This window comes from Condylura cristata, unplaced genomic scaffold (genome assembly GCF_000260355.1).
Source record: "Condylura cristata isolate star-nosed mole 26May11 unplaced genomic scaffold, ConCri1.0 scaffold00041, whole genome shotgun sequence".
In the NCBI taxonomy this organism is placed as follows: Eukaryota; Metazoa; Chordata; class Mammalia; order Eulipotyphla; family Talpidae; genus Condylura; species Condylura cristata.
The window spans coordinates 3615639-3638861 of NW_004567142.1; the positions used below are offsets into that span (position 1 = coordinate 3615639).

The 23223-nt window shown below is 46.6% G+C and overlaps 1 protein-coding gene across 1 annotated transcript in view; it reads left to right on the forward strand.

Annotated features, from left to right (window-relative positions):
• The window catches only part of SAE1 (SUMO1 activating enzyme subunit 1), a 62605-nt gene that overhangs the window by 34933 nt on the left and 4449 nt on the right, over positions 1-23223 (forward strand). The window contains exons 6-7 of the mRNA XM_004694231.2: positions 426-531; positions 14384-14528. Coding sequence (XP_004694288.1) covers positions 426-531; positions 14384-14528 — 251 coding nt within the window. The remainder of the gene's footprint in view (positions 1-425; positions 532-14383; positions 14529-23223) is intronic.

The window sequence follows — 23223 nt, forward strand, 5'->3', positions numbered from 1 at the left end:
TTCCTTCTTTCCTTCTTTCCTTCTTTCCTTCTTTCTTTCTTTTTTTAAAGATTATTTACTTATGCGTACAGAACAGGCCAGAGGAGTAGGGGCAGTGAGAGGATTCAACAGAGACAGAGTGGGGAGCAAAACAGGCAGAGTGATGAAGTACACTGCTGAGGGGAGTAGCGGGGAGGCAGGAGAGGCCTGCCATGCCATGTGGATCACCTCTGGGGCTGGGGATCGAACTCACACTGGCTATGGCTCGCTTGTAGTGCTGCAATTTAACTGTTGTGCCACCAGGGAGGGCCCCTAGACCTCCATTTCTAATGAACAATAAACCTTAAAAAATGACATTTCTCTAAGATAGTGAAGTACTTCTGCCTTGTGATTTCAGTGTGTGTTCTCACTAAGCAGCTTTGCCTGTTTCCCCCCTTTTCAAACAGAAAGTGGTCTTCTGCTCTGTTAAAGAAGCACTGGAAGTGGACTGGAGCGGTGATAAGGCAAAAGCAGCTCTGAAGCGCACAACTTCGGATTACTTTCTCCTTCAAGGTGAGGACCTGAAGTGGAGCCCCCAGTGAGGGCTTTGTCTTTGAGGCTTCTGGGCATTTGCCCTGAGTTGAGTCCCTCATTAGCTGTTCTCAGTGGTCAGCAAAGTGTAAAGTGGGTAGAAATGAGACCCATTGTTGATCTCTGGTATCTTTCTTTCTTTTTTTTAACGATTTATTTATTTATGCATACAGAACTGGGGTACAGGCCAGAGGTGCAGGGGCAATGAGAAGATTCACCAGAGACAGGGTGGGGAGCAGAACAGGCTGACTGGCAAAGTACACTGCTGAGGGGAGCAGCAGACAGGTCAGGAGAGGCCTGCCACGCCAGGTGGGTCACCTCCGGGGTGGGTATCGAACTCATGCTGAAGCTGCATTAGCTTCTTAGTGCTGCGCTTTAACCTGCTGTGCCACCAGGGAGGGACCCAGGTTTCTTTTTTTTTTTTAAGATTTATTTATTTATGTATACAGAACTGGGGTACAGGCCAGAGATCCAGGGGCAGCAAGAGGATTCACTAGAGACAGAGTGGGGAACAGAACAGACAGATCTACTGAAATCTACTGCTGAGGGGAACAGCGGGGAGACGGGAGAGGTCTGCTATGCCCTGTGGGTCAGCTCCCTGGCCAGGGATCGAACTGGTGCTGTAATGGTTGCAGATAGCTTAATAGTGCTGAGACTTAACCCCTTGTGTCACCAGAAAGTGCCCACATACAGGCATTTTAAAAGGCACAGACGTGCTCAAGGCCTGTGGCTATCCCTTCCCTCAGGATCCCATCCTTGAGATGAGAGGTAAAGGCTACTTCTTTGGAAGCATTGTGGCACCAGATGTTGCTGTGCCATCAACTTACAGGGGTGGAGGGGCTGAGGATCATATGGAAGGTGAAATAACTTTAATATTGTGACTCGTATGGCAGGCACAATTCTTTAGAACAGGAACTTTAGAGTTAAAACAGACTTGGCTTTCAGTGCTGGCTCTGCCGTGTTCTGAGATAGATATGAGCCACTATCATGAGTCCCTGACACCCCTCACAGCCCCACTGTGCTGGACTGTTAACAGCATTTGCCTCAGAGGGCTTTGGTGAGGCCTTGACAGTACAGATGCATGGTTCTAGCACACAGCATGTCTTATAGACCCGTGTTCTGCATGAGGTTGTGTTTGGGGGGGTTTCAGCACTGAGTGTGTACTTGGCAACTATAGAAGTTACAGGATTGGCTCAATTTCCCCTAAATTCCATACTTGAGTAGGTGTTATCATAGCAGCAGTGTTGGGCTTTCTTTCTCTGCCTGTGACAATTTGTTGATAATACAGCATATGTTTGCTTCTCTCTCCTAAATGGTACTAATTATCTTTCAAGTTTCAGAGCTTTCGATTTAGTGATTAAAGCTGTATGTTCATTAGTTCATTAGTTAACTGTCATAGACTTTTTTTTGTGAGAGTGAAAGCCACACACAATAAAATGTACCATCTCAGCCCTTTTACACATATGGTTCATTCTGTAGTAGTCACACACCATCCAGCCAAGGAGGGTAGAGAAGGACTTCCTGCTCCTCCCCTAGCCCTGTTTTGTGGCAGACATGGCTGAAGGAGCCTTACTGTTGGCTGGCGCACCTAAACCATCAGGCCACTTCCCAGACCCTCGAAGTCTTTTAAACAGTACTGCCTGTGGTCAGTCTCTCGCTTGGCTTGCAAAATGAGCCCACTTATTAATTGTAACTAGACTTTACAATAAGAATGAGGCCTAAAAGGGAAGTGACTCACCACGACTATGTAACATGATTTTAGGTTTGAACAGTAGGTCTCCTACGTACTGTTCCCTCATACCACATTCTCTGTTCACCTGCTCCTGTAAGCGACACAGCCTTTCTCGGTAGCAGGTGACAAGTCCTGCATTCCCTCGTGTGTTGCCGTGTGCACGTGCCTGGTGATGTTTGTGCTCTCTTCTGGAGTCTGCTGTCTTTCCAGAGGTGCTGCAACTAGAACTCCCAAGGAGCATTCCAAAAGCAGCGAGCTTGGGAGGCGTTGCTTTCTGGGAGTTTCTCTTTCAAATTTAAGGTACTACTGTCTGCGGGACTAAGATTCTGAGGCAGAGAGAAATGTTTCCTGTGACCTGTCCCTCAGAACTCCCTGCTTGTATTAAGCTGACTCTTCATAGGTGTAGCATTTTGTTCTGGAATATATTCAGAGAAATGCTTGTTTCAGTTTTCTGCTTGCCATTCATATAGACTGAATTTTTTAAATACTTTGACATCATTGGATTTTTTTCAGGAGAGATAGTGGCTTCCTCATGTGAAGTTGCCTTCTGCCATTCCATATGTGAAGTTGGCTCTCAAATCTCTTTGACCTGGGACAAATAAATAGGTCATCTTGCCTGTCTTAAGATTTAGTTTCTAAACCTATAAAATACCAAAACTAAGCTGTGCTGTCTTTAAAATCGCCTTCTTAATAGTGAATAGCACTTCCTTCTTGTGTCTTATGTTTCTTATTATCGCTTTTGTATATACTTTATTGAAATATGATTTGTACCCAACAAGTCACCCATTAGATTTCTTTTACAGTTACAGAAACTAATCAAGCAGAATATCCTTCAATAAGTCCTGAGGTTTGATGTTAAACTGTCTTTTTGGGCAGTCTACCATACCAGTCAGTGAGCAGTCTTGACTAGAGCAGTGGGCAGTTTCATGATAGAGAAAAAGCCTAGGCGGGCCTCCCTGGTGGCGCATGGCGTAAAGCCTCAGTACTGTAAAGCTGCTGTAGCCACTGCAGCACGAGTGACCCACAGGGCGCAGCAGACCTCTCCTGTCTCCCCGCTGCTCCCCTCAGCGGTTTATTTCAGTAGCTCTGCCTCTTCTGCTCCCCATTCTGTCTCTGGTAAATCCTCTCTCCCTGCACCTCTGGTCTGCACCCCAGTCCTGTATGCATAAATAAATAAGTAAAATAAAAGAACAGAGGAGCCTCACAAGGTTGAACAAGGTGTGATTTGCTTAAAATCCACACTTGACTTTATAGGTAGGGCTTTAAAATTTAAAAGAGACCATGAGGTATGGATTGTCTCTGTGAGACACCCCTTTAAGGGATGTTGTTCAGTTTCACCTCAGGAAACCGGCACCACCACTGTGCACCCTGCTTCAAGCTCGTATTATAAGTCACCAAGGGCATTGGAATTCTGACCCAGACGGTCATTTTTTTTTTCACCCATAAGAAACATTTGATTTTTTTTTAACTGAAAAAATACCATTGTAAAAAATTTTCAAATGGTTCATAAGGATGTAAAAAGTAACTTTTCTTTATTAAATCCTTCCTATTCTCCCAGTTCTCCAGGAAACTACATTAAGAATTTCTTGAGGATATTCTTGAACCATGACTAACATTTATAATTGTGCTTGTGTGTGTGTGTGAGTGAATTGATGGCAGTTTTTCATTTGATGGCCTGTGATGTGGGAAGATTCGTAGCATAATACAGTGTGACCCACCTGTCCTGTTGGTTCGTGCTGTCCTGTTCCTTGTGGTGCATTGTCACATTGTGACCAGCCACCTCTTGAAAAGAATGCTCCCAGGCGCTTTCTGTTTTTCCCAGTCCTTGCTTGGCTCACAGAGCCTTTCTAGGAACATGACTAATGCCAGCTGATGCCCTAGGAGGCTAGTGGGGACAGGGTGCCCGGCGTGGTGCCTGCCCAAGAAGACCTGCACAGGCCAGGCTGTCTCCCTGCCTGATGGAGCCCGTGGAAAGCGTGCAAAACACGTGGGGCTGGTTGGTGCTGCCTGGGACTTTGCTCTACCTCAGAGGAGAGCCACATGCCTACTGGCGCCCTGGTGGGTCCTCTGGCCTTCATGCTCCCCACGCACCACCAGGCTCGATGCCAGCTTTCCCTGCTCCTCACATGCGGGTGTTTCTTGTTGCCACACTCCCAGTTCTGCCTCCTGTGAGGCAGCTACCTTACTGGTCAGTGCGTGTTTGCCTTGTTCGGGTGTTGAGTGTTTTTCCAGTTTACTTAGTAAGATAGTGGCCAGACTGAATATTTCCTGCTGCATTTTTCCACTATCTTGAGAGCCGGCCTTGCTATGTGTGAGCAAAAGGTCTCATCTTTTTATTATTCTCCCATGGCATGTTGCAAAACATTAAGTGTGAGCTGATTTCCTGTGGCAAAAAGTTGACTTTGATTTGTTCTTTTTGAGGTTACAGTGAGTTTATCATAACAGGAGTGCTAAAAATAATTTGGTCGAGCATGGAAACAGCATTCGGTCTCCACTCTGAACAATAACATGCAGGTTTAGTCCAGAGTAGGAAGAAACGGACTTCACCTCAAAATGAGAGTCTCTCAGCAGAGAACCCTTGGCAATCTTCGTATGTCAGTTGCTGTTCTGATGAGTGGTGGAAAAATACTTGGGCCATTTTTGAGCCATGGAATTAAAGCTGAAATAATCTCAGTCCAAATACTTCTTGAGCACCTGCCATGTGCCATATCCCATGCCTGGGATTCTCAGAGGCAGAAGAATAAGTCTCCTTGACAATGAAAAAAGACAAGCAAATGATTCTTGTTGTGAACAGAGCTGTAACGGGGGTCTTGAGAAAGCCCTCATATTGTATTGAGCCAGTTTTCACTATGTGTGATTCCGTAATAATTAAAAACTTACAGGAGCTCAAGGAACAAGGACCGTCTCTTGGGAGTTGGGAGGCGGAGACTCAGAGACGGAGACACCCAAGGTAGATTTGAAAGAGCAGGTACCTGCTAGGTAGTAAAAGAAGTAAGACAGTTGCAGGCTGAGGAGAAGCTTGTACACGCAGCAGCCTGCATTTTCACGCGCTGTGCCGACCGTCACTGTCATACGTGGTGGGGCCACCTGCGGTGACATGTTTTTGGACCCTAACTTTGAGGCTTCAATTCTTCTGGCCTGTGCTTCCCCAACTGGTAGACTAGCAGAATCAGTTAGGGAACCTTGTAACAATACAGACTCCCTGGTTCTAACCCAAATCTATTGAAACAAAATATTTCTGTGGGAACGGGTCGGCCAGGTGCCCCCTCTGACCATGATTCTCTGTGGTTCTCTCCCACAGCCAGTCAGCATCAGCGGCTTAGCCCCTTTGCCAGCTTCTGCTGGTCATTTCCTTCTTCTGATCTATATTCAGTCACCAGACTGATTAGACAAAAAACTAAAACCCTCCCGTGATTCTCTCCTCTGCAGTGTACAGTTTACACTTCTGGGTTTGGTGTTAGAGGTAGAGCCTGCAGACTGCCTCTCCTGCCTTTCCCCACTACCTGCTCTCCTAGAGTGCTACATTCATAGTAGATTACTTGCTGTCCACTAGATATGTCACCCCATCATTTCTACACAATTCTCTTCCTTCCATTTAGAATATCCTGCTTCGACCATTTCAGTTGCCTTCACCGCTCACTCAGCTCTACTGTTAACTCCAGGTACCTATTGCTCGTATCTGAATTGGCTTCTTTCCTCTGAGGCCATACTTTCCTCTGGGCAGTGGGCTGATGAGAGTTGGTTCCTCCTGATACTTGGCAGAGGCTGGGTGCAGAGCAAGGGTTTTGGTAAACAAGGGTTAACCCATAGCTACAGCCACCGGCCCCATCTTTGAAAGTCTTGCCAGTTCTTACCCTGTGGCTTCATTCATTTATTTATTTAGGCCTATGTGAAGCCATGTAGGTGGTGCTGATTTGGAGAGCGCCCTTGGCCTTTTCCCAGTATGCCACAAGACAGCCCCAGACCAGCCGCCATGGCTGTGCTGAAGTCATATGAAAGATGGGGGCGTGCTCCTACTTGACTACCAAGCACAGGGCACAAGAGCTTATTAATAACCTAGTCTGCTGGGGGCTGGGGAGGCAGACACAGGGCTCTCCTCTGGGGAACTAGTCATCCTCCTAAGGTGGCTAAACTGTTTCAGAAATCTGGTGTGTCCGGTGTTCACCTCTGCTTTATCCCACCATCAGTCTCTCCCATGCCGTGGCTTGGATTTAGAAGTTTTGGGTTTCCTCTCAGCCTTGTGTTTTTGGCCTTGTGAGTTCCCTTCCCTGTGTGACCTCTGTGTGCTCACTTTGAAAAAGTCTTCAGCGGGACTTGGTGATCTGTTGTCTTCAGAGGAACTTCTAATTTTAGAACTTGTAACCTTTGCCAACTTGCCTGAAGGCAGCCATCACTGTTGGGGCAGGGTGTCCCCAGTGGGTGTTTGGTGTCTAGCAGTGACAGGAACTACCAAGGAGGACATGGCCATTGGGCAGTAGGTTCCGATAATGGACAGCAGCCGAGAGCAAGTTGATTTGCTGCTGTCATGACCACAGTGTTTAAAAATAATTCGTGGTGAGGGAGAAAGCAAAAACCAGTGGGTTTTGTTTTTCTTTGTTGTTGTTGTTTGAGGGTTTTGGGTGCCACTGCCTTATCAGTGGTGGTGAATAAGGACCGCCGTCTTTCAGAAAGGAAGAAGCTGCCATGTAGCAGGGGGAGGTGAGGGGAAGGGCAGAGGTGACCTGGGAGTGCAGCTACTGGTGCCCACCATCTGGTGACAGCAGGTTTGGCTTAGGCGTCTCTCCCTTTTCCAGTCAGAACAACTGACCTAGCCTTGATGCCATCTTACAGCTCTGGAGGCCAAGGCAGGGGCCTGGCGCCCATTGTGCATTAGCCATTGTTGATTAGACGTTTCCCTGTTTCACGGTCACATCATGTCCACAACGCCCCCCCCAGAAAGCAGTTCTTACTGTAGTCATTCCCTTTTCATCCCAAATTGAGTTTTGGAGAGACTTAAGTCCTTTGTCCAGAGTTGCAAACCTCATAAGTGTGTCTGCGTCCCCCAACACTGACTTCTCAAAGTGCTCAGACTCTGATTATTAGCATTACCAATAATAGCATTATGTCTGCTTTTAAAATCTGAACTCACAAGAGCCCCGTGACATTTTCTTAACTCCGTGCTTGCAGATGGGGAACTGTGGCCCACCGAGACCACGTTGCAATAATGGACAACATTGTCAGCAACCTGCCTTGTTTCTTCCTCGCAGACCCACAACTCCCCCGCCCCCGGTTTTTAGCCTGCGTTTGAGCTGCTCTTGGGCCCCAAGCCCAGCTGTAATTCTTGTTTAAAGCCTCACATCTTTTCTCTGACTGTCAGACAACAGTCACGGGGATGTCCTGTGCCATCTTCTCTGGGGAAGAGCGGTTGGCAGAGAGCAGCAGATGCCCAGAGTCAAGGTCATGTGCCACTCAAGTGCTAGGCTGGAGAAAAGACCCTCTCTCCCTGCTGCTTGTGACAGGGCACGGTGGGACTGAATGGAGAGGGCTCTGTCAGAACGGCCCTTGAGTCGGGGCTGTGGTTGGTTAGGCTGAAAATAAGTGGCCGTGGAGAGGGCTCTGGAGCTCTGTCCTTGTCCTCCCCTTCTGCATTTTAGAATTGTTTAGTCCCCACCTTTTTGTAAATTACAGTCTTTCCATCTGTTCAGAATGTTCCACTGTAAAGGAGAGAGTCAGGATCAGGAATGAATTGCCATTTTTGAGAGGAGAAGCAGAATGCTTTGCCGGGCAGTCTGAGTGAGTGGCTTGCATTATTCTAAACTCATGGACTCTGGGATGGGGCGCCAGATTTGTTGGGCTTTTTTTTTCTTTTTCTTTTTTTTTTTAATCTAGCATGTCTTCTCTCTTGTCCCTGCTCCAAGGAGTGCAGCATGGGATGGGTATACAGTGTGTCGGTGACTTCAGAGTCCATTGTGATCCTTCGCCATTTTGTATGTTTGATTTTTACATACTACAGCTCATTCTAAATATTGGGTATTATATGCTCTCTTTTGAAACCTCAGTGTTGAAAAAAATATGATTAAAAGCTGCTAAAGCATAATTTCAATACTCCAGCTTGCAGAGCCTGACATACTTTATGTAGTCATCCAATTAGTGGGTGAGATTATCTTCAGACATTCTGCAGTGTAAATAATACAACTGACCTTGTATATCTCTCTCATCGGTTAGGGACCAGGGCCTTATGCAGAGGTCCTCGATGACACATTCCACATGGTCACCGAGTGCTCAGGCTGCCCCGGCTCTGCGACAGCGCGGGTGCTTCTGCCTTCCTGCTTAGGTTGAGTAATCTGGCCAGGTCTTGAATTTGTTAAGCAGAAGAAATGGCTTCTCATTTTCAGAGCATTTCTGAGAAATGGGTCTCCTACTCCCACCCAAAACCCCCCCCCCCGGCCCTCCAAACAGCTTTTATCTGGCTGCCTGAAGAGCTTTCCAAAAGAGAGACCATTTTTTCTCTGTTTTCAGAAAACAGAAAAACTTGGGTTTTTTCTTTCAGAAAGACCTTTCAACCCAAGTCTTCGGGATGGCCACTTGAGGTGAGGCACTCTGGAAAGAGGGATCCAAGCTCCGTGTGGCCATGGTGACAAACAGGGGCTTATGCGTGTCCCCTCGCGATCTGAGGGGGCTATCTGGTCACTGGGTACCCAGCACAGTTCAGGAGGGGTGGGGATGGAGAGTAAGTGCTCAGAAAATGTTTGTGGGTAAAAAAAAAATGAATGAATGAATGAGCATGTACACACGCATACTCCTAAGTGTCTGGGTTAAAGAGAAAAACTAAGGGCAAGGTGAGTGCAGGCAGGGAGGGGTGATGTGGGGCTGCCTCAGAGAGTATCTGACCAGCGCCGTGAAAGGCCAGAAGCTGGTGGTGCCAAAACCCAGTGGCCTGCCCCAGCCTACCTCTTCCTCTTTCAGCTGCTCCCCCTGCCCCTGCCTGCACCACCGTCCTCAGGTATGGGCTTGAAATCAACCTTCTGTCTTGTTTCCTTCTTGACAGCAGGCACGGTGTGATGTTTTGTTTCTTCCTCTGTGTTCTGTGTGTAGCATGTTTGTAAATATTTGATATGAAGCAGATCCATTCTGGGTATCTTGAAGGTGGTAGTAACTGAGTTACTAATTCAGTTAGTAAGAGAGTTGGCCTACTTTGGGTCTGTGTAGGAAGACCTCTTGTCACTTTGTTGTGAGAATTCTTCCTTTCATGGGCAACTTTTCCTTCTTCCCTAGACATTGAGGAATCCCATGGAGTGGTTATTTTCTCATTGGCTATGGTGGGGCAAGCTCTGTTAGGCATTAAGTAGGTAGCAATGAACAAAAGGAATAGGGTCTCTGCCCCATGCAGCTTGGAGTCTAGTATAGACAGTCGTTCTGGTACAGATGGATTTTCACAAATGGCTGTGAAATCACAAACCAAGATTAAGAACAGAAAGAGCAGGGAGCAGAGGATCAGGGAGACTGTCCATTCTCCAATGTTTACAGCAATTAGTTGTGGTAACACAGTCAAATATGGAATTCCAGTGTGAGTTGCTGCAGGACATGCAGGACACGCACACGTCCACACAGGGAAGTGTGTCAGCCTCTCGAGGGGGCATACCAAGACTGGGAGGAATAGTGCCCACTCGGGGTCTGCTCGCTCCCGTAGTGCTTACACTGTGCCTGACGCTGTCCTAGCTGCTTTCCTTAAACACCCGAGTAGGTGCTCTAAGGAGACCTGTTTAACAGAGGAGGCGACAGTCTGTTGACACTTGCCCGAGGTCACAGTAGGTGGCAAAAGGGACACAGCCCAGGCAGTCTGTCTTCAGAGCCAAGCTCCTCATTCAGCACTTTGCTGCCCGCCAACCCTGAAACTGCCCAGACCAAGGAGGGGCTTTGCAGGAGGGGGAGGGTCTAGTTAGCCCGAGAGAGCTGCCATCTATGCGCTGTGGTGAAGGCCAGTTTGGGGCTGGTGTGCCAGTGACAGTGAGGCAGTTCCACCTGATGGTGGGAGTTGTCTGGTGGGCCACCCCATTCCTTCCTCACCCATAATTCTCTCCTTTTCTAGTTCGCACTTCCTGTTAACTTGTTTGTGAGTTTCTTCATTGCCCTCACTAACTGCCCTTGGGAGGCAGAGTGTCCATTTTGTTCTCCTCTGCCTAGCCAAGGGCCTGGCACAAAGTCTGCTCAGTTTATAGTTAAGAATGAACAGTGGACTGAAAGTGAGACCTTAGTGAATTGCTGTAGAAGCTGGGCTGTTGCTAAGAGAGTAACTGTACGTTTTATTTTCCTAGAAGTTCATGTTATCTAGGAATAGAGCCAAATTCCAGGTCATTCCAAGAGGTAATCATAACATTTAAATGTAACGATTTAATAGAAAGAAACACAGTTGGTTAATACTGTTGTTTTCTGAATTTATACTACTAATCTGATATTGGTTCAGATTGAATTTGGGTTTTAATTTTTCCCCAAAAGTAGATGTTCACATGAGCAGTTTTTCTTTTAGCATCTGAAAAACTGCTTGGTTTTCCTTTTCCTTGGTTTTTCTGTCAACATGACAATTCTTGAACTCTTGAGCAGAGAAAGTAACCTGTCGTCGTCTCTAGCATTGAATGTCATCCCCCTGCACTGAACAGCCAGAGTTAACGGAAAGGTTCTGATGCAGGTGATTACAGGTGGTCATGCTGGGGCTCTGCCCTGCTCGCAGCTCTGAGAGGCACCTCAGAGGCTCCATCCTGAGAGGCACCTACCAGCGCAGCTCTCCTTCCTGGACAGCATTGGGCCTTAACAGTCTCAGACTCTGGGGCTGCTGCGAGTGCTCTTCAGGGACACTGAGTTAACAGTGGAGTGTGTGTGTGTGTCTGTGTCTGTTTGGGAGGGGAAGAAAGCAGAACAAAGAGGAGAATTTAATAAGCAAGAACTTGTGGGGGGCGGGTAAGTCAGTTCTGAGGATGTGGGCCGCCTAGCATGGGGGCTTCCTCCTGCCCCTCCACCTCTGCGAACTGGAGTGCTAACATTAAAAGCTGAAAAATACAGCTTCTGTGTGCTTTTCTGCAAATGAGTGGCTGGACTGACTGGCCCCCTTCCCGGAGGCCCTGAGAAGACTTCAGATGTGGCCAGCGAGGTATCTGGATGGTGCAGCCTGCCGGCCCTCATCCAGGCGGCCTGTACCAGGAATAGGCAAGGGACCCAAGGAAACATCGGGGCCAGCTGCTGGCTTCTTCGTGCTTGCTCTTAGTGCCATCTTCTTTCTGTGAGGAAACTGGTCTCACTATCTGAAGATGGAAGGCCTGGTTTTCTACGGCCTAGCCTATGCTTCTCGCCCATTGATCTGGTTAAGAGAAGGCAGGCCTATCTGGAAAATGCATCTCACAAAAGTGTGGGTGAAAGCAAGTCGTCTGAGGTTGGGGGCAAAGTGCCAGGCCACTTACAGTCCTTGGGGCTGTGTTCCTGATGGGCCTGCCATTTCTCCCGCATTTGATGAAGGTTAAGAAGCAGTGATTATGAAGGCAGGTTTAAGTAGCATTTCCATCCCACTCCTTCGCAGTTTCATGAAACAAGCCACTAATATCTGAATTTCAGTTTTTTCATCCACACGTTAGAAAGCTAATGGTACCCAGTGGTCTTGCCAGGTTACTGTGTGATTGATGAGTGATGACGTGTATAAAAATGCTTCAAACAGTGCCTGACACATAGTAGGCAGTTTCTTTTGCAGTTACTATAATGGTTTGAGTATTGCTCTAAGAATTGTATTTTCTAACCAAAAGGTGAAAACCTCGGTGGTGTGGTGAGGGCTGGGGCAGCTGTCTTTTCTGCTCCATCCTTATGACAAGCACTACTTCTATCCCATTGACACAGATAGGAGAGGGCTGCACAAGAGGTGGCCAGTGCGGCCCACCCTGCCCACTAGCTCCGAGGCTGGAGTCAAGCCTCCTGGCTCAGATTCCATATGGTGGCCGCTAGGCCTTGGCCGGTGCGGGAATGGCCTGCACTTGGCATCGTATCTGTCATCTGTTCAGGCAACACTGTTACGTGTCATCTCGAGAGATTGACAGGAGTAGTGCTGACACTCAGTACTGCCAGCCCGGAGTTGCCTCTGCTTCGGTTGGACTAGCAGATTGGCAGCTTCCTTTGTCTTCACAGAACAGAGCTTGATCTGCACAGGGGTTAACGACCCCTTCTGCATCTTTCCCTCAAAGGCTTATTTGATTGCCTTAATATACTGCCAGCTGGGATTCCAGCGACATCTATACAAAAGTCAGCAGTTAAGACGAAGCGGCGTGATGGCACATTACTGTCCGTCGTATCCAGACTTGCCATTGGCTTCCAGCTGGCTGCCAAGTGGGCAGGAGCAGGTTGAGGACAGGAAGCAGGATAAAGTTCCCAGCAGAAAAGAATATTCATGCAGGTGTTCTGAAGCACTTGCTTGTGTGTTGCTTGTTTGTTTAAAGGCCTCCAATGTGTGGAGCCCTGTTCAGGGCATGTGGGAGTTACCTGAGAACTTCAGCTATCTCCGACACTGGTAATGAGGGGAGCACAGCCAAGATCCAGACTGTCTCTTTGACGTGGCCCCTGTGATTTGTGCTCTTCTTGGGACACTTGGTAACTCATTCACGAGCTTCTCCTGGGATTGTGGTGGCTCCTAGGTTCCCCCTTTTCCACCCATCATCTTTATACTCGCAGAGAACAATACTTATTCGCTCACCTGCCATTGCGCTTTAGCACCTGGGTCTGCCATGCACCCAGCAAGCGCTGGGGTAGCTGGTCGAGATAACTTCTTAGAGTGGGCTACTCACCACCCAAACTATGTGTAAGAATTTTTAGGAGCAAATAGAAAGGTTGGTATTTTATTCTGAAGGTTTCTACTACTTGCTTTTTAAAAATTTATTTGGAACTAGGGTACAGGTCAGGTCAGAGGTGTAGGAGGTGAGAGGATTCACCAGAGATACAGTGGGGAGCAGTGCAGGCGGGTTGACTGAAATACACTGCTGGGGGGTGGCGGAGAGACAGGAGAGGTCTGCTGCGCCATGTGGGTCACTCCCTGGCCGGGGATTGAACTCATGACTCAGATTTCAGTGGCTAGTGATAGCTTGATAGCACTGAGACTTAACCCTGCACCATCAGGGAAGGTTCCCAATTACTTGCCTTTTTAAAACTCTGTTGTCCTGAGTTTTCATTCCACCTTAATTTTCAGGGAAGGCTCCCTTGCGCTTATAGAATGTCATTTGCCAGATAAGTTCACTTTATCATTCAGCAGAGACTGAAGAATCTTAAATGCAGCATTTTGTAAACTGTGAAGCCTCTTCCAGGTGTGAAGTACTGCCCCAGAGCTCCCTGGGATTAATGTGTCTCCCTCCTGCTGGGGAGCAGTTTGTGTGATAGGGGAGTAGGATTGCCCCTGCTTGAGCCAGGGGAGCTTGTGGGGAGCAAGAGTGCCGCCCGTGCAGCGCAGTGAGCACTGGGACAGGCGTAGCGGCAGTTGAAAGGGCTTGCACTTGGCTCACGCCCCCACTGTCTTTTTGGTTGGCAAACAACTGAAGCCTTATTCCAAGGGTCTCCTTATCCAGGGGCTATGATTTGCTGCCATCATCGGAGCCAGATTTCAGCATCCGATTCTGGACATAATTGTACTGAGGGAGGTTTCATTTTAATGTGACTTGCTGGTCTAGTGAGTGAATTTGGGCCAGCCTTCCTGGCTGGAGCAGCCTTTGCGTCGTTGCCAAGAATGCAGCCTCCCACTCGTGGCCTCCCTTCTGGGTCCTGACAGGGCCTTCGTCCTCTGCTTGGAGCCCTCCCCCAACTGACACTCTTCACTTGGTTGTTACTTGAGGGAAGCCTCACTTGTCACTACCCTTCAGGTAAGGTCAGGGTCCTCCATGCTGTGACCATGGCAGCATCGCAGTAATGTTAGTCATTTTTCTGACCCTTTCTGACTGTATTTGTTGAATAAATGAAAAATATATTCACTTTTTCTTTGATGCACATTTTAATTAATACACTGTTCTCTGTAGAGTGAGAACACTTAAACTTTACAAACATCACTGAGCATCTGTTGCTATGAGAAGACTTGCCTTTTAACCTGCCTTCTCCTCTTGTTCCCAGTGCTCCTGAAGTTCCGCACAGATAAAGGAAGAGACCCTGCTTCTGATACCTTTGGGGAAGATTCAGAGTTGTTGCTCCAGATTCGGAATGATGTGCTTGACTCCTTGGGTGTTAGTCCTGACCTGCTCCCCGAAGACTTTGTCAGGTTGGTCTCAGTATTCATCACAGTTAGACCTGGCTGGATTAACATCTGCTTTTAGTGTTTGCCTAAAATTGTGTAAAAGCTGTTTGTTGTCCCGTTCTGCCGCATCCCCTAAGCCTCTGCCTTTCCCTGGGGGGGGGGGGGGGGGGGGGGGGGGGCTCAGGGTTAAGTCTCAGTGCTACCAATAGAATGGCCCACCTCAGCAGCCCGCATTGGGTCCTGCCCAGGCAGTGACCCCCATGGCACGGCAGACTCTCCTGCCTCCCTGCTGCTCCTCTCATTGGGTTTCAGGAGATCCACTTGTTCTGGTGAATCCTTCCAACCCCCCTTCCCACCTCTGGCCTGTACCCCAGTTCTTCTATGTATAAATAAGTAAAATCTTTACGAAGAAAGGAAAAATTACATGGCTCCTTAAAAAAGGGGGGGGGGTAGGTTCTGCATTATTAGTCACATGGCTTTAAATTCAAGGCACCATGAAGTTTATATACTGTTTTGTACCTTTTTCCACTTTACATTATCTTTTGGAGACACTTGCAGATCCGTCGCCTCCGCCCTCCCTTCCACAGCTCTGTTGTCCACTCCAGGGCAGTGGAGGTCGTCGGCGCTGCTGGCTCCTGTGGTGGCCAGGCTTCTGCTCGCATCTTCTGCTGTCATGTTTGGCCTCATGTGTGACTTATTTCAGACGTGTGCAGGTCTGAGTGCAGGATAAAGGACCAGACTGGTCAGAGGGCGTGCTTGGTCTCGTGGAGACACCGCCTAGCTGCCCTCTGTTGATGGTGCATCACCTTGCACCCCTTGTTCCCACACGCGTGCCCTCAGGAGCTGCTCTTTTGCTCTGAGCACAATTCAGATTAGTGGGATGCCCTTGTGCTGTTGCCTTTCATTTCATTGTCTTTGGGCATCTCCAGGCTGCTCCACTGTGCCTTCAGCTGGTAGCAGAAACAGTGGTGGCTGTATTTATTGAGCACCACTCTGTGGTGGTAGTTGCTTTACATTCATGTTCTTTGCACAGCTCCCTTTTTAAAGGTGTGGGAAAGTTAAATTTAAGCTTGGTGAAATTAAATGACTAACCCAAGGATCAGACAAGCGCATAGTATGTGGAAGACTTCATGTGCTTGATGCCCACCCCCACATTTAATTGTCACAACCATCCCTTCAGTGTGTATTACTATTTTCCCATTTAAATGAAGAAACTGAGGCTCAGAAAGATGCTATCACGTGCCCATGGTTTGGCCTCAGTGCATTGGTACGGTACCCTGGGTTCTCTTCAGCAGCTAGTGACCCTCAGCCCCTCCCCTCCCCCCGCCCATGCCCCTCTACACTCTGGCTGGGGCCTCATTAGGCACTGGGCAAACTCTACCCTGTGCAGAAACAGCAGTGGTCTCTGAATCACCTGCTGAGCCTTCATTTCAGCCAAAGCAAGCAGCACCCTACACTGTGCTTTTGTCAGCTGCTCCAGTGAGTAGGTCTGGCCGAGGACAGTGCAGGCAGGGCAGAGTCCCTGCTAACATCGGGCACAACTCTAGGTGGAGGGGCCTACTCTCTGTTCACAGCAGGAGAGGCTGACCCTGCCGGGCCCAGGTTTATCATGCCCTGCCAAGCAGACCTGGTGCTCAATGCCAGGCCGTGGGTATGTAACTGAGTGGCTAATTTGGGCAGTTTGAGTTTTGGGTGATGAACAGCCTGCCTCTGCCTTGCCGGCAGTGGCGGCGGCCTGGCTTCCCAGAAGGAGAAAGCCACAGCTTGACTGCTAACAGCCTAACTAGCGCTGCCTGATTTTCCCTCCAGTGTTTGCTTTTCCTTCTTTGCAGAAGCCGCGTCTCCTGTCCAGGTCCTCATGTGCTTAGGCGCTCCCTGTCTATTGCCCTTTTAAGTAAGAGGTGTCCAGTGGCCTTTTGAAGTCTGTCTGTTCCTTGGTGGAGATGAGACTGGGGTGGGCTAGGGGTGCTGGTGAGGAAATGAGCCGCCGTCTGGCAGCTGAGCTACCCTCACAAATGCCCGCTGCCAGCTCCACGCGGAGTGTGCTCACTTGAGAGAGCTGTGCACAAGTCTCCGTCTCCCTCATCTGTGATCGGCCTGCACTGTCCTTATGTTATGTTATTTACTCTCTTTTCAGAAAGCTTTATTGCTTCTCTGATTATGAAAGTAACAGACGCCGTTGCCAGGAAGTGTAAAAGAGAAGAAAGGGGTCGTCACCCCCAGTCTCACATTGAGAAGTAGCCACGGCTACTTCTGCCTCCCGGGCTTTTCTGTGTATGTTTACTTGTATTTTTTTTTTTTTTCTCTTTAAAAACATGAAGATGAGATCATATTCTCCGTACGAGAGTCTTCTTTTTTCAGCGTACCGTGAATCTATTTGTGTCAAAAACATGGGTCCAAATCCTCACTCCTACTTAATGTTTCATTTTCTGATGGTTTATTTTACTATTACCTTATTGGGGGGTATGCAAATTGTTTATAGTTTATCACTATTAGAAACATTTGTGATGAACACTTTGTAGTTTGTGTAATATAACTTACGGTTTAAAGACTTTATTGTCGTTAAAATGTCAGCCCCATGGAAGTACATGTGTACTTCTCGGACACTAACCACATTCATGTTCTTGGGCACCCACCACCATGCCCCTTTGCACAGCTCTTTTTGTTATTTCAAACTGAAAGCCTGTTCCTTTTAAACATGTTTCCCCTTCTACCTTCCCTAGCTCCTGGTAACTTTATATATTTGATTGTTATAGTTACCTTGTATAAGCGGAATCATAGAATATTTGCCCTTTTTTTTTGAATTCCAGAAACAGTTTATGTGCATGCAAAATTCAGAGTACAGAATAAATTCAAGAACGAAAATGAAAATGAAAATTATTTACAAGTGCATTACCTAGAGAATACCACTGGCCATTTGGTGTTACATAATCTTATATGTTTTCTATCATGGCAAGTGTACAATCCTTTGTATATTTTTAAAAAATACTCATAATATTTAATATTTGATGTTAGCAAGGGTGTTGGAAAGCAGGTTGAAGATCTGTATCAAGAGTATTTAAATTCCCTCTTTGGCCCAGTACTTCTGTTTCTTCATAATGAATTGGAGCACCTGATGCAATACTTTGTGCAGGGCCTCCTTGGTGGCGCAGGGGTTGAAATCTTAGCTCTAGCACAATATCGCCAGCTATGGCCACAATAGTTAAATCCCCTGCCAGGGAATGACCCACAGGCACAGCAGACCTCTCCTGTGTCCGTTCTGCTCCCCACTCTGTCTCTGGTGAGTCCTCTCGCCTCTGGCCTACACCCTAGTTCTTGTATGCATAAATAAATACAAATAAAATTTTTTTTAAATTTTATTTATTCGTACAGAACTGGGGTACAGGCCAGAGATGTGGAGGGTGAGAGGATTCACCAGAGACAGTGGGGTGCAGAACAGACAAATCGATAAAGTACACTGCTGAGGGGAGCAGTGGGCGGGTCAGGAGAGGTCTGCCACGCCATGTGGTCACCTCCGGGGCAGGCAGGAATTGAACTCATGCGGAAGTGGCTTTAGCTTCTCAGTGCTATGCTTTAACCCGCTGCGCCACCAGGGAGGGCCACAAATAAATATTTTTTTTTTTTTTATTTGTACATACAGAACTGGGGTACAGGCCAGAGGCTCAGGGGCGGTGAGAGGATTCACCAGAGACAGTGGGGAGCAGAGCAGGCAGATCGACGAAGTACACTGCTGAGGGGAGCAGCGGGTGGGTCAGGAGAGGTCTGCCACGCCATGTGGTCACCTCTGGGGCAGGCGGGAATCGAACTCATGCGGAAGTGGCTTTAGCTTCTCAGTGCAGTGCTTTAACCCGCTGCGCCACCAGGGAGGGCCCACAAATAAATATTTTAAAAAGAAATATTGTATATAAAAACTATGTACAGGAACTGCTCATTATCATATTTATGAGAAAGATTGGAATGGCATTAAAGAGTTAGTGATATAGTACAATGCAGTGTTTTACACAGATTTAAAAATGTTTATTAAGAAAATGTCAAGTACAGAAAAATGGAAAGAAGAGGACAGAAGTGACCACCTCAAAACCACTCACATCCAATTGTTAATGCTTCACTGTTTGTTTGGGGGGGAGGGACATAATGATAACTTGATGCTTCAGAATACATCTGAGTTCATCTGTTGCATTTGGTTCTTGCATCTTTTAAAATCTAGAATAAGAGTTGACAAACTGGCTTGCCACCTGTTTTTGTAAATAAAGTTTTATTCCACACCTACTCATTTATGTATTATCTGTGACAGCTTTTGTAGAATTTTTACAACTGTATGACAGCAGACTTGAATTGCTGAAACAGACCATATGGACTATAAAGCCAAAAGAATTTACTTTGTGGGTCTTCGCAGAAAAAGGTTTTCTAACTCCTGATCTAGAACAATTTACTACTTCTTTGAAAGGAGTCCAGACCTCTTATATTGTATAGACTAGCTCATCTTCTAGAGTTGTCTGTTTGTTTGTTTGTTTTTGGGGGGGTTCTCTTGTCTTGTTTGATTTTTATTGTTTAAATTTTATTTTATTTATTTATTTTTAAATTTATTTATTTATTTATTCATATAGAACTGGGGTACAGGCCAGAAATGCGAAGGGTGAGAGGATTCACCAGAGACAAAGTGGGAAGCAGAACAGGCAGATCGACAAAGTACACTGCTGAGGGGAGCAGCGGGCGGGTCAGGAGAGGTCTGCCTCTCTATGTGGATCTCCTCCGGGGCAGGTGGGAATCGAACTCATGCGGAAGCGGCCTTACATTCTCAGTGCTGTGCTTTAACCCTCTGCGCCACCAGGGAGGGCCATTATTTAAATTTTAATACGGTAAAATTCATTCTTGAAATATTTCTTCAAGGTGTATATTTTTAAACTATATAGCAAAATGTCTTCCCTTTTGTTACACAGTTCTGTGAGGGGGGTATTTTGTTTTTGCTTTAAAACTCCATGAATTTTTATGACATAGAATCATGTGGCTACTGCCATAACTAAGATAAAAAAGTTTCTTCATCAAAAAAATCCTCTCTTGGTACCTTGTAGTCAGTCCCTTACCTGCACTCAACCCTGATTGGTTCTTTCTCTTTGTACTTCTGCCATTTCCAGGAACATTTGATTGGGATCGTCCCCCAGTGTGCTTCTTTGAATCTGGTGGCTTTTTGCTTCCTATACGGGAGACCCCTCCACGTTGTAAGCGTCCACAGTGCTTCCTGTTGCTGAGTAGCTTTGCACTGTGTGGCTGCCTGGCAGTCAGCAGGGGTGTTTGCGTTGTTCCCAGGCTTTGACAGTTATCACATAAAGTCACTGTGAGCTTAGTCATGTTTTTGTGTGGACCTGAATTTGCATCTCTTTGGGGTGAGTGGTGTTGATGGTTCATCCTCTGAGTCTGGAGAACACCTGAGGAGCTGCCGGCTGTCTCCTGCTGTGGCCACCCCTCTTTGCCTTAGCCTCAGTGGGCAATAACTTGTCTCATTGTGGCATGACTTGCCGTCCATCACAACTAATGATATGCAGTCTTTTCTCGTGTGCTTATAGCCGTTTGTATATATTCTTTAGAGAAATATCTGTTTTGATCACTTGGCATTTTTAATTTGGATTATCTTTTTGTTGTTAAAATTGTAAGCGTTCACTACATTCTATATACAAGAATATCTGCAAAATTTTTCTCCCATGCATGGGTTCCCATATCACGGTCTTGATGATATAACTTTGAAGTTCAACTTTTTAATTTTTGTGAAAGACGGTTTATCTTTTTTTCCATGTAGTACTTTTATTGTCACGTGCAGGAAGCCATTTGCTTAATCCAAGGTCGTGAAGATGTTTTTTTCAAACTATAGTTTTGGTTTCCATACTTAGGTCTGTGATCTTTTTTATAATATGTAATAGTTTATTTTTACATCATTTTGTGCCTTTTTTCCATTTCAGTTGTAATCCCCATGGGTTTCTCATCACCAAATCGCCCATGTGCCATCACCATAGTCCAGTGCACTCCTCCCAACCCGCCCCCCCACCGCCAGTTTTGATACCATTCCCTACTCTACCTCTGTAAAATGTCTTTGGTATATAGTTGTTTATTATCGTTATTATTATTATTATTTATTATTTTTCCCCCTGGTCCTTTATGTTCCTGCTATGAGTGAAACCACCTGGAATTTTTCTTTCTGGCTTATTTCACTAAGCACGATTCTTTCCAGTTCCATCCATGTTGCAGCAAAAAGCATGGGTTTATCTTTTTGATTGCTGAGTAATATTCCATTGTATGTATGCACCACATCTTTTTAATCCGGTCATCTACTTTTGGGCATTTGGGTTGATTCCATGTCTTTCCTATTGTAAACAAGGCAGCAATAAACATGGGGGTGCAGGTGTCTTTTTGAATCAGTGTTTTTGTGTCTTTTGGGTAGATACCTAGGAGTGGGATTGCTGGGTTATATAGAAGCTCCATTTTTAGCAGTTTGAGAAACCTCCAAACAGCTTCCCATAGTGGTTGTACTAGTTTGCATTCCCACCAGCAATGCGGGAGAGTGCCTTTTCCTCCGCATCCTTACCAGCATTTATTGTTGCTAGTTTGTGATCTATTTTTTTAGTTAACTTTTGCATCTGTTATCAGATAGGAGTCCATGTTAATTCTTTTTGTTTGTTTGTTTTTAAGATGTTATTTATTTATGCATGCAGAACTGGGATACAGGCCAGAGGCACAGGGACGGTGAGAGGATTCACCAGAGACAGAGTGGGGAGCAGAACATGCAGATTGACAAAAGTACACTGTTGGAAGGAGCAGCGGGGAGACAGGAGAGGTCTGCTGCGCCATGTGGGTCACCTCCCTGACCAGGGATTAAACTCAAGCTGAAGTAGCTGCTGCAGCTAGGTTCCTAGTGCTGTGCTTTAACCTGTTGCAATAGTAGGGAGAGCCCTGGACTTTTTAAGGTTTATTTATTCATGTGTACAAGAGCTGGGACGCAGGCCAGAAGTTGGGAGGTTTGGTTAGAGGAGTCACCAGGGACAGAGTGGGAAACAGAACAGGCAGATGCACTGAAATCCACTGCTGAGGGGAGCAGTCGGGAGACAGGAGAGGTCTGCTGCACTACATGGGTCAGCTTCTTGGCTGGGGATTGAACTCGTGACGCAGTAGCTGTGGGTACCTTCATAGTGCTGCGTTTTTTACTCATTGTGCCGCCAAGGATGGGCACGATTTATACCTTTTTTTTAAAAAGGAAAGTTATTCTCACATTTAATCATCTTTGTTCAGTTAAATTAAGGATGACTTGGATGAGTATTTTTTTTGTTTGGAGGGGAAGCAAATAGTTCTCTATGTTTTATACTCTGTAGTAGACCTTAATGAGCCAGAGGAAATGCTAGCTCTGCAGTTCAGTAGACAGGAGTGGTGCTCATCAAGGCCAGGGTATGAGGAGCTGGGCACCCTCAAACGGTTTGTGGGATTGGCATGAATGTAACCTTTCTAGAGGGCATTTTTGAAAAGTGTGTTGAGATCCACCACTTCTACATATGAAGCTTTGCCATAAGAAACTATTTGGACACTAATGCTAAGATACATGATTGTAATCTTAAGGGAGATTTATATAGGGCCCTCCCCACTGGTATAACGGGTTAAAAGCATAGCAGTATGAGCCTGTCAGCAGACACTGCAGCACAAGTTCGATCTCCCGTCAGGAGGTGACCCACATGGCACAGCAGACCTCTCTTGTTGCCCTGCTGCTCTCCTCAGCAGTATATTTCAGTCAGTCTGTCTGCTCGGTCTCCCATCCTGCCCTCTGGTGAATCCTTTCACCACCCCAACCCCACACCTCTGGCCTATACCCCAGTTCTAGTATACATAAATAAATAAATAAATCTTCCCTTAAAATTGCTTCATTAAAAAACAAAAATAAACAAACCAAAAAAACGCCTTTGTCTTCAGAGGCTCCACTTGTGGAAGAAAGTGTTTCAATCCCCAGAATTGTTCATTTTGAGGCTGGTGACAGTATCAGCTAAAATTTGCCCCTTGTATGCCCCACCCTGACCAAAAAGGACTGGTATCTATGTGGGTAACAACTTTTCTCCCCCATGCTTTGATTTTTTAGGCCCAACTTCCCATGCTTCCTACATGTTAACACAGGCCTTCACCCTGATGTTGGGCTAGGAATAGCATACAGAACCGACTGCCTGTTATGAGTACAGAGAGAATTGGGAGAATGTGACTGGGGCACTGTAACACATCTGGTATTTGGGTGACCTTATTTTTAGGAAGCACAGATTTAGTCTTTCCTTAACCTTAAAAAAAAATGTTGTGGACCTCCCTGGGTATAAAGGGTTAAGTCTGAGTACAATGAAGCTACCCACAGCCGCTGCAGTGCGAGTTCGATCCCCGGCCAGGGAACTGACCCACACGGCATGGCAGGCCTCTCCTGTCTCCCCGCTGCTCCCCTCAGCAGTGTACGTCAATCAGTCTGCTTGTTCTGCTCCCCACTCTGTCTCTGGTGAATCCTCTCAACCCTCCCAATAGTAGTATGCATAAATAAATAAATAAATCTTTTTTGGTTTGTATTAAATGTTGTGAAACAGTTCCTGCCTGCCAAGGTTCAAGTCTTTCCTAGCCACCTACTAAGGCCCAGATCAGATTTAATTCTCATACCGAGGTGCCAGCATTAACATTGCAATCTGCCTGAATTCTCCTGGTAGGAGATGTTTTC